Source organism: Dendrobates tinctorius, unplaced genomic scaffold (genome assembly GCF_039654945.1).
Source record: "Dendrobates tinctorius isolate UK_male_01 unplaced genomic scaffold, ASM3965494v1 ptg000103l, whole genome shotgun sequence".
In the NCBI taxonomy this organism is placed as follows: domain Eukaryota; kingdom Metazoa; phylum Chordata; class Amphibia; order Anura; family Dendrobatidae; genus Dendrobates; species Dendrobates tinctorius.
In genome coordinates, this window is record NW_027361771.1 from 33,547,824 (window position 1) to 33,559,989 (window position 12,166).

The 12,166-nt window shown below is 43.1% G+C and overlaps 1 protein-coding gene across 2 annotated transcripts in view; it reads right to left on the reverse strand.

Moving 5' to 3' along the window:
- Nucleotides 1–12,166, reverse strand: part of LOC141100196 (oocyte zinc finger protein XlCOF8.4-like) — a 57,320-nt gene that overhangs the window by 31,314 nt on the left and 13,840 nt on the right. The window contains exons 1-3 of one of the 2 annotated variants that reach the window (XM_073588520.1): nt 10,009–10,167; nt 6,971–7,087; nt 6,632–6,866 (exon numbers count right to left, since the gene is read on the reverse strand). In XM_073588520.1, coding sequence (XP_073444621.1) covers nt 6,632–6,866; nt 6,971–7,054 — 319 coding nt within the window. In that variant the 5' untranslated portion in view covers nt 7,055–7,087; nt 10,009–10,167. Of the gene's footprint in view, nt 1–6,631; nt 6,867–6,970; nt 7,088–10,008; nt 10,168–12,166 lie in introns of those variants that run through there. The other variant, XM_073588519.1, reaches the window with a different exon arrangement.

Here is a 12,166-nt window from a genome sequence, read left to right on the forward strand (position 1 = left end):
TCGGCACACGTTGGGGCTCGGAAGGGAAGTAGTGACGCTTTGAAATGTCGACTTGATGGAATGGTCTGCGGGCGTCATGTTACGTTTGCAGAGCCCCTGATGTACCGAAACAGTGGAAACCCCCCACAAATGACCCCATTTTGGAAACTAGACCCCCTAAGGAGCTTATCTAGATGTGCGGTGAGCACGTTGAACCCCCAAGTGCTTCACAGAAGTTTACAACGCAGAGCCGTGAAAATAAAAAAATAATTTTTTCTCCACAAAAATTATTTTTTTAGCCCCCAATTTTTAATTTTCCCAAGGGTAACAGGATAACAGGAGAAATTAGACCCCCAAAGTTCTTGTACAATTTTTCCTGAGTACACTGATACCCCATATGTGGGGGTAAACCACTGTTTGGGCACACGTCGGGGCTCGGAATGGAGGCAGCACTGTTCGACTTTTTGAACGCAAAATTGGCTGGAATAAATGGTGGCGCCATGTCGTGTTTGGAGACCCCCTGATGTGCCTAAACAGTGGAAACCCCTCAATTCTATCTCCAACCCTAACCCCAACACACCCCTAATCATAACCCCAACACACCCCTAACCCTAATACCAACTCCAACCCCATGCTAATTTCAGCATCGGCTATGGCTGGATTGTAATATTTCATCAATTTTCATTGATGAAATATTACTATCGCTCTGATTGGCTGTTTCACTTTTAACAGCCAATCAGAGCGATCGTAGCCACGTGGGGGCGAAGCCACACCCCCTGTGGTGAAGAACAAAGCCCCCTGTATCTGCGGATCGGGTAACCTTTTAGTGACCCCGGTCACCCGACCTGCAGCGGGGCATTAAAGTCATGACGCCACATAGGCGTCACTGGTCAGATTGGCACCAGTTTTCATGACGCCTATGTGGCGTCATTGGTCGGGAAGGGGTTAAATGAAAAAACACAAAAAGAATTGTCCTAAAGCTAAATTGGATATAATTCCACACCAAACATAAAAAAGAGGGTGGACAAAAGTATTGGCACTGTTCGAAAAATCATGTGATGCTTCTCTAATTTGTGTAATTAACAGCACCTGTAACTTACCTGTGGCACTTAACAGGTGTTGGCAATAACTAAATCACACTTGCAGCTAGTTGACATGGATTAAAGTTGACTCAACCTCTGTCCTGTGTCCTTGTGTGTACCACATTGAGCATGGAGAAAAGAAAGAAGACCAAAGAACTGTCTGAGGACTTGAGAAACCAAATTGTGAGGAAGCATGAGCAATCTCAAGGCTACAAGTCCATCTCCAAAGACCAGAATGTTCCTGTGTCTACCGTGCGCAGTGTCATCAAGAAGTTTAAAGCCCATGGCACTGTGGCTAACCTCCCTAGATGTGGACGGAAAAGAAAAATTGACAAGAGATTTCAACGCAAGATTGTGCGGATGTTGGATAAAGAACCTCGACTAACATCTAAACAAGTTCAAGCTGCCCTGCAGTCCGAGGGTACAACAGTGTCAACCCGTACTATCCGTCGGCGTCTGAATGAAAAGGGACTGTATGGTAGGAGATCCAGGAAGACCCCACTTCTTACACCGAGACATAAAAAAGCCAGGCTGGAGTTTGCCAAAACTTACCTGAAAAAGCCTAAAACGTTTTGGAAGAATGTTCTCTGGTCAGATGAGACAAAAGTAGAGTTTTTTTGGCAAAGGCATCAACATAGAGTTTACAGGAGAAAAAAAGAGGCATTCAAAGAAAAGAACACGGTCCCTACAGTCAAACATGGCGGAGGTTCCCTGATGTTTTGGGGTTGCTTTGCTGCCTCTGGCACTGGACTGCTTGACCATGTGCATGGCATTATGAAGTCTGAAGACTACCAACAAATTTTGCAGCATAATGTAGGGCCCAGTGTGAGAAAGCTGGGACTCCCTCAGAGGTCATGGGTCTTCCAGCAGGACAATGACCCAAAACACACTTCAAAAAGCACTAGAAAATGGTTTGAGAGAAAGCACTGGAGACTTCTAAGGTGGCTAGCAATGAGTCCAGACCTGAATCCCATAGCACACCTGTGGAGAGATCTAAAAATGGCAGTTTGGAGAAGGCACCCTTCAAATATCAGGGACCTGGAGCAGTTTGCCAAAGAAGAATGGTCTAAAATTCCAGCAGAGCATTGTAAGAAACTCATTGATGGTTACCGGAAGCGGTTGGTCGCAGTTAATTTGGCTAAAGGTTGTGCAACCAAGTATTAGGCTGAGGGTGTCAATACTTTTGTCTGGACCATTTTTGGAGTTTTGTGTGAAATGATCAATGTTTTGCTTTTTGCTTCATTCTCTTTTGTGTTTTTCATTTAAGACAAATTAAATGAAGATAATAATACCAAACAATGTGTGTTTGCAATCATTTTCAGGAAGAAACTGAGTATTATCTGACAGAATTGCAGGGGTGTCAATACTTTTGGCCACAACTGTAGATACGTCAAAGGTCGTGTCCCTTCCTTTGATGCGGGCTCCGGCGCCGAGCCTGCATCTTTCCCGACACATGATAGCTGATCCAATATGTTTTATTTTACCAAGGGTAACAGGAAAAATTGGACCCCAAAAGTTGTTGTACAATTTGTCCTGAGTACACTGATACCTCATATATGCAAGTAAATCACTGTTTGGGCGCACAGCAGAGCTCAGAAGGGAAGGAGCGCCGTTTGACTTTTCAATGCAAAACTGGGTGTCATTGAAATCGGACGCCATGTCGCGTTTGGAGAGTCCCTGATGTGCCTAAACAGTGGAAACACCCCACAAGTGACACCATTTTGGAAAGTAGACCCCCTAAGGAACTTATCTAGATATGTAGTGAGCACTTTGAACCCCCAAATGCTTCACAGAAGTTTATAATGTAGAGAAGTTTATAATGTAGAGCTGGAAAAATAAAAAATCATGTTTTTTCACAAAAATGATCTTTTTGCCCCCAATTTTTAATTTTCCAAGGGTAACAGGAGAAATTGGACCCCAAAAATTGTTGTGCAATTTGTCCTGAGTATGCTGATACCCTATATGTGGGAGTAAATCACTGTTTGGGCGCACGTCAGAGCTTGGAAGGGAAGGAGCGTCGTTTGACTTTTCAATGCAAAATTGGCTGGAAATTAGATCAGATGCCATGTCGCGTTTGGAGAGCCCATGATGTGCCTAAACAGTGTAAACCCCCCAATTCTTACTGCAACCCTAACTCCAACATACCCCTAACCCTAATCCCAACCCTAACATTAATGCTAACCACAAACCTAACTCTAGCACACCCCAAACTCTAATCTCAACCCTAACCCTAATCCCAACCATAACCGTAGTCCTAACTTTAGCCCCAACCCTATCCCTAACTTTAGCTCCAACCCTAACGGGAAAATGGAAATAAATACATTTTCTTTATTTTATTATTTTTCCCTAAAGGGGTGATAAAGTGGGGTTTGATTTACTATTTATAGCAGGTTTTTATAGTGGGATTTTATGTTTGGCAGCTGTCACACACTAAAAGATGCTTTTTATTGCAAAAAAAATAGTTTTTGCATCACCACATTTTCAGAGCTAGAATTTTTCCATATTTTATCCCAGAGTTATGAGAGGTCTTGTTATTTTGCGGGACAAGTTGACGTTTTTATTGGTACCATTTTCGATCACATGACATTTTTTGATCGCTTTCTTTTCTGATCTTTGTGAGGCAGAACAAACAAAAACCAGCAATTCAAGAATTTGTTTTTTGGGGTGGGGATTTTGCCGTTCCGTGAGAAAAAATAATTAATGTTGCGTTACTTTATTCTGAGAGCTATAGCTTTTTTATTTTTCCGCTGACGGAGCTGTATGGTGGCTTGTTTTTTGCGGGACAAAGTGACATTTTCAGCGGTATCATGTTTATTTATAGGCGTCTTTTTGATCGCGTTTTATTTCACTTTTTGTTCGGCGGTATGATGATAAAGTATTGTTTTTCGCCTATGTATTTTTTATGGTGTTCACTAAAGGAGTTAACTAGTAGTACAGTGTTATAGGTCAGGTTGTTGTGGACGCGTTGATACCAAATATGTGAACTTTTATTGTTTGTTTGTTTTTTATTTAAATATTTATTTTGACATACAAAATCTTGATTTGTTTAAAACATTCTTACAATTATTTTTGTAAAAATGTTTACTTTTTTTTTTTTAACTTTGTCCCACTATGGGACTATCATTTTTTGCATGCTGACCCATTCTGCAGCATGAAGATGTAGCAGCTCTGCACTGACAGACAAACTTGCTCATCATACATTGGGCATGATCAGCAAGTTTGCTAGGTCTGGTGACCCGGATGTCGTCATGGCGACATTGGGTCACCATGGCAACGATCGGGACCCCGCATCACGCCGTGGGGTCTCCGATCCAAAGGCAGAGGGGCTGTCAGCCCTCTGCTGGCTTCAGGACTGCTGTGATCATGTTCGATCGTAGAATTTCAGGTTTAGTGTGCCGGGAGCAGTCTGACTGCTACTGGCACTTAGTAGCGGATGTCAGCTGTCAGGATCAGCTGACACTCGGCAGCGATCTCCCACTCACACTCCGTGTGCACGGGCGATCGCGATGACGTAATATTCCGTCCCTGATCAAATAGGCCCAGGACACAGGGACGGATTATTACGTCTGATGTGAGAAAGGGGTTAATAAAAAAGAACCTAGGCATGTTTGGTAGCTACGAACTTATAATGACCTGGAGAATCATAACGGCAGGTCAATTTTAGCATTTAGTGAACATGGTAAAATAGCAAAACAAAAAACAGTTGTGGAATAGCACTTTTTTTGCCAATTCACCGCACTATTTCCCGTTTTCTAATACACTATATGGCAAAACCCTCACATGGCCATACTGATGGAAAAATAAAAAAGGTATGGCTCTGGGAAGAAGGGGAGCAAAAAACAGAAACTCAAAAACCCATAGTGGTGAAGGAGTTAAAACACATCTGTTTAGACAAGCCTATCACCTCAACTCACAAATCTAGCTCTCCACTTTTCCCTCCTAAATGTTAATCATAATCTGCCTCCACATCCTTCATGCACCCAATAGAACACGGTAACTGCACTCATACAAATCGTGGCTGATGACCGGATCATGCAGCTTAATGTGAAAACCCTTATCTGCAATAATGGTGGCTGGCCCATATGTAAGGGTATGTGCACACTTTGCGGTTTCTGCTGCATTTCCGCAGCATTTTTGGCTCTGCAGAAACGCAGCAGATTCTGCTGCGTTGTACAGTACCTTTATTTCCTATGGAAATAAAAAAAAGCTGTGCACATGCTGCGTTTTTTTCCCGCACGGTTTTGCTGCGGTTTTCAAAACGCAGCATGTCAATTGTTTGGTGCAGAAACGCTGCAGCTTTACACCTCATCCATTGTGAGGTGTAAAACCGCAGGGCAAATCCGCAGAAAAAACACAGATAAACCGCAGATAAACCGCAGCACTTTGTCCTGCGGATTTCCTGCGGTTTTCTCTACAAAATCCGCAGAGACAAAAAACTATGTGTGCACATACCCTTAGGGTTACAACATCTGGAACACACTCCTACCCCTTTAAGTACGTCCCATTAAATGTGATTTCATATTACTGTATATTGTTATTTGAATGCGTATATTTTTACCGGTTGATGTACATTCATACTGTGTGTATCATATATATAGGGAAAGCGTAGTGTTCATGTTTGGCCACTAGATGGGGGCAGTTTAGTCTGCATAGTATTAGACAGGAATTCCACATAGTGCATATAGTAAATAGTTAACATAGGAGGGGCCACGGTGGATAAGGCAAGGAAGGCCTTCCTGATAGGGGCAGTTGGGGCCAGGACGCCGGTACCGCTCTGGTGGGCTAATTAGCCCTGAGCAACACCGTGCCATGCAACGTTGACAAGAACAAGGCCCAGCCATCTAATACTGGTGGGCAGGACATCATCAGAGGAAGCAGCGAAAACAGTGCTAGCAGTGCAGCTTTAGTGGGAACTGCAGTTGCTAGGGAAGACTAAGCAGTACGGGCAGGTCACTCACCATGTCGCAGCTTATTGCATTGGCTGATGCTCTCAGGACTGGGGTGAACCGAAAGGTACGGTCCGTCCCGGAAACGAGCTTAGTGACAGAGAGAAGGACAGGGACAGAGGAGGAGTTGCATGATGTGAAATCTGATGCTGGAACGAATATAGATATGCTGTGTACGAAGATCAGTAAAGTTGTTTATTTGAAAGTTGATTTGGACTGTGGTTAATTTCGTGAACAACCGGACCAAGGAAGACTTCAGGAACGTGTCGAGGGCCCTGATGGTGCAGGTGAAGAAGCCACAGGAATGCAGTGCTATGCAGTGTGTGGATGTGATGGGAGGGCAGGGCGCGTTAATGCAAATGCTCTCAGCCACAAGTACCACCCTCTTCTTCCCTCACACATACATAACAACACATTGTACCTGTTGTGTCCCCCTATTTCCTTATAGACAGTAAGCTTGCGAGCAGCGCCCTCACTCCTACTGTACTGATGAAATGTGTTACAGTGCATTGTTTATATTGTCTCTATATGTCCTTACTTAATTGTAAAGTGTGTATATATGATGATGGTGGAGTATGTAGCTGGCCTGTGCTCTCCTTTACTACACTGACAGTCTTTACTTACCCACTGATGGGAGGCATTGGTAGTTCTCCATTAGGACATCTTTATATTGATCACACTTTTTCACCTCTCCAGTCAGCAGCTGAATGATCTTGTTGGTGAGGTCCAGGATCTTCTGATCACTGTATCTCTCTGGTATCATCGGGTGAGGTGGAGGCTTCATGATGGGAGTCTGCGTCTTGCTCCATCCTTCTGAAGTCACACCCTCTGCAGATGTCTTCTTGACTACTGTGTAATCCTGTATATATGAGGAGACACTGCTAAATATCACAATATATATATATATATCTCCTCACCAAACCTGAGTGTTTTCAGTACAGAGAAAAGATGTGAATCCCTCACCTCTCCGGTCAGCAAGTAAATAATCTCCAGGGTGAGGTTTAATATCATCCTAGTCTTATCCCTGTCACCTTCTTCCATCTTCATAGATTCAGCAATGATTCATCCTCACCTCACAACCTGTAAGAAATAGACATCAGAGCTTGTGAGCGGCACTGTAAACTGAAGTTACATTAAAGCGAATCGCAACCCGGTTTTTGCTGTGTAGTAAGAGAGCAGCATAATGTAGGGAGAGAGACCCTGATTCGATCACTTACTGGATTGCTTGGTGTAATTTTTACATAATCAGTGTTTTGTCAGCAGATCATCACTACTAGTTGTCTTGTGCCATTTAGTCCTCGTGCATTGTATGACCCCACCACGGATTAGCTGCTTTCTGCCTATGCACAGTGTACATAGAAAGCTGCCAATCAGTAGGGTGGGTGGGGTTATACAGAGCTCAGCATTCAGATAGATCTGCAACAGATAATACAAAGATTTTATAAAAAAATCGCAGAAAGTAAAACAGTAAGTGACACATCGCTGGAATCAGGGTATTTGTTCTTACATCATGCTGCCCTTAGATTACATAGCAAAAATCTTGGAATGAGAAAACCCAAGCCGAAAGGCACTTCCACTCGAAGATACTGAGGACCCAGATATATAAAACTAAAAATGTTTTATTAATGAAAAGCATCCAACACAGGATTGCTAGAGAATGGAAAAAGGTCAAAGGATTATAAAAACACTATGCGTTTCGGCTATCCAGCCTTCATCAGGTGTATGTCTGGTATGATCCATAAAACCTATGTATACCTTTCACCTCTAGTATTGGAATGGGGTGGACTGATTGATAGATTTACTAATTAATAAATTTCACTTCCCCCATATTGAATGTCTCAAAATGATGACTTTGAAACATGAGGCAACAAAGTCCGATAGTATATTGTTCACAGACAGAAGTTTAGCAACAATGATGGACTATGTTTCGGGGACTGACATTCAAAACCGACTGAGAAGGCTCACTCGACTGGTAGGGTAAGGTGAAATGCGTGACTTGTCTCGGAGTCCCTGGTTTATGACAAGTGTTCAACCCCACAAGTTCGAACAGAGGGGGGGTGTAAGACAGTGACTGGCGTGGTGAATGGCCGGTACGTGCCGCAGAGGAGGAGGTACGTGCCGCAGAGGAGGAGGTCCTCTGCGCTGTAAGCCTGAAATGTTGCTCTGGGACCTGTAGTTCCACGAGCCTTGTTTAGCTTTTAAGGGATTGTGCTTACAGGGTTAGCCAGAGAGCTGGGCGGGTCTGGCTAACCGCACACCTCCCATTAAGGGGTGGGACTCATGTTATAATGAGACTGTGGTGTGATCACATGGGCTCTGTGTTGGAAGGTCCTGCAAGAGGACATGTCTTCCTGAATAGCATATGGTGAGGCCATGTACCTGCAGAGTCTGGGACGGCTAACTACATTGGGGAAGCTACCAACCTTCTGAGGATCTGGAATGGTCGGGTTTGACGTGTTGAGCAAGTCATCGTACGGGACAGTGATCCCAGTAAGGCAGCTTCTCTGGAAGCGAGGACTGACAAGAGGTCAACGTGTGGCACGGAGCTCCTGGAAGGTAACCTCTGACAAGAGGGTTGTAAGAAAGGCAGAGAGGTATCTGGTACATGAACAGACTGGTGTCTTACTATGTTGCGTGGATGTAATGAAACGGACTGTACTCTTTCCGGTTTATGCTGTGTTTAAATAAACCGGATGGTCTGTTTGGATTCTCAGTATCTTCGGGTGGAAGCTCCTTTCGGCTTGTTTATTTTTTTCATCCTTTCTATCCACCGCACTTTTTTTAAGGAATTGTCCACAGTAACCACACTGGCAGCAAACCACCACCGGGGATCATCACTGGAGAATCATTCTTCCCAGAGTTGTGCTTGTTTGCGCTTGAAGGATTTAGGGCATTGGTGGGACTACTGGAGGAAAATGATATCAAAGAGGGATTTGATCCTTTCACAAATTTGAGGAATAACAGCACTAAAATGCCTCCTCAGTCTGATATCTCTAGCATTGATATTTTTCTCAAGCTTGTTGAAAGAGACCTTAGGAGAATTCCATCCCACTCATTTGACTCGAATCTTTCTACAAATGAACGGGAGGCTTTGACTAGGTTAAAGGAGCAGAATGATCTAATAATAAAACCTTCAGACAAGGGTGGGAACCTTGTAATAATGTCTGAAAAAAATTATCTACAGATGTGCCAAAACATTTTAAGGGATACACAAACCTATGAAATCTTACCCACTGATCCATCAGGAGTGTATAAGTTGCAATTAGAGGATGTACTAAGGAGAGCCAAAGTGGAGGGTCTAATATCTAAAAATGAACATGATTTTCTATGTCCCTCTCATCCTCTGATTGCCACCTTTTACACTCTACCTAAGGTGCATAAGGGACTTGATCTCTTAAAGGGACGTCCAATTGTGTCGAGATCCGACTCCCTTATCCAGAATTGTGGAGTTTATATTGATAAAATACTTTGTCCCTTTGTTCTGGCCCTACCGTCATACATTAGGGACACATCAGATCTCCTTTTGAAATTGCAAGGTATTCATGTCGCTGAAAACTCTTTTTTGGCCTCAATTGATGTTGAAGCCTTATATAGTAATATCTCACACGAACTAAGTTTGAGAGCGGTGGAATATTTTTTGAAAACAAGGGCAATTCAATATAGGGCCCATAACCAATTTGTGTTGGAGATTTTGCAGTTTACCCTGAAAATTTTTTTTTTTCTATTTGACAGGAAGTACTTCCACCAGCTCAGGGGCACTGCAATGGGCAGTCCCTGTGCCCCATCGTATGCAGGTTTGTTCCTGGGCTGGTGTGCGGAAACCATAGTCTTCTCAGATGAACCACAGTGGTGGCAAGAGCACATCGGCACGTGGTATAGATTTATTGACGATGTGTTTGTTGTTTGGCAGGGGACAGAAAGCCAGTTCCTACAGTTTGTGAATGAGTTGAACAATGACATAAGTATGAGGTTCACACATGAAATGAACGGGACCACTTTACCATTCTTGGACGTCCTGATTAAAAAAGAACCGGATGGCTCTCTAAAATCTCAAATTTATCGTAAACCGACGAGGTCCAATAGCCTGCTCCGATGGGATAGTCATCATCCTGAAGCTTTAAAACGTGGCATTCCCAAAGGCCAGTTTTTGAGGCTAAGGAGGAACTGTTCAGACATGGATTTCTTTAGATCCCAATCTATGGACATGAAAAGGAGATTCTGGGATAAGGGTTACCCCATAGACATTGTTGAAAAGTCTTACGAGCATAGAAATTCTCTATTGCATACTAGATCAACTAACTCCACGGGGAAGTTTGAGATGACGAGAATCATTGGAACTTTTGATTGCCAAAGTAAAAGAGTGAGGGGTATTCTCAATAAACATTGGGACATTTTGACAACAGACCCTGATCTCAGAGGAATTGTGGGACCACACCTATTGATTACCTTTAGAAAGGGGCATTCTTTAAAGGATAGTCTGGTACACAGTTACTTTAGGAGATCTACACCTGCGGGTACTTGGCTGGACCGTAAAACTTGCGGTTTTTTCAAATGTAGTAACTGTGTCAATTGCAAGTTTATGAGATCATGTAAATTCTTTGTAAGCTCCTATAATGGGAAAACATTCTATCATAGGGATTTCTCAAACTGTAAAACATCTGGTGTCATATATATGGCCACATGCAGTTGTCCTCATGACTATGTGGGGAAAACATCAAGAGAATTTCGACGTAGGGTTGGAGAGCACGCTAGTGATTAGACATAATTGTGACACCCCTCAGGCAAAACACATTAATGAACGACACAAAGGCAATATGGAGGAGATCAAGTTCTGTGTCATTGAGGTGGTAAAACGAAATCCCACGGGGGGAAATTTTGACAAATTATTGCTGCAAAGGGAATGTGCCTGGATCCACAGGTTGGAATCCGTGGCACCAAATGGCCTAAATGAGAGTCAATCATACGCTTGCTTCTTATAACCTCAGTGGCTGAATGAGCTTTATGCGGTCATGCCAATTTGAATATTTACTCCCATAAATATGGGATGCACAAATCTGTTGTGCGACATTTTTTTCATATATAATTTATTTTCTTCTTTGATCAATATGTACATTTATTATGATATAATGATTTTCTCCTCCCCCTTCCCTTTTTCTGCATAAAAACAGGATAATTTGTTGATATTATGTATCTCATGTTACTGCCCTGTTTATATTCTATGAGTATTTTAGGGTTAATATGGGTATTTTTCATGCTGAAATAAGTATCATCTATCATGAGGTTCTGGTACATATGAAAGCCTATGTTGTAATTGGCTATTAAATATTACTCATATTATAGAATTTTGCCCTAACTATATGAATCATGTTGCAGAATTAGGCCAATTGTGCCGTTTGTGGCAAGGGGCTAACATTTATGTGCTCCCCACCAATAGAGGGAGATTGAGGCCCCTAATGGTGATACACCCTTCCAACGCGCTACTATGGCACCATTCTGGGCATGCGCGATCTGAAGTGCAGAAATCGTTGATGTTGCCATGGTAACGCGCGCTTGTCAACCATCGTGTGAACCTCCTGTTATATGCCGCCCGCAAGTTTGGAGTCATAATATTAATCTGGTGCCCTATTGGACTCGCGAGTCAGGCTTTTATACCCCCTATTGATGGTGGGGGATTTAGGTCTTAAATTGAGATGCGCCGGCCCGGGCACTGGTCTGGGCATGCGCACTTAATGGCTGAGGCAACAGGAAGTGCTCATGTAACCGTGGTGATGTGCTGTTGTCAATCTTATGACGCATTTCCGGTTGCACGCCGACCTATGGGCATGCACAATGAGAACAGGAAACACCGCCTGTCAGATGGATCTCACTTGTGGACAAATCAGTGTGTAGCGCTGCATATCAGCTGTAGACTGAATGCGTTCCAGATGGAGCGCACGCCTGACATCAGAACAATGGCGGTCTGTTTCCTTTACTCTTGATTGACAGGCATACTGGCCAATGATGTATAATGATTTTTGGTTGATAGAGCGCAAATCAGTCTTCACTTCCAATATGGAATCCACACTTGGTCCTTTTTGTGTGATCATTATACAGGGACCTCTAGGTTATACAGGAAGTGATTGTTACTAATTAGCAGACACATTTATATATAAAGGAGGT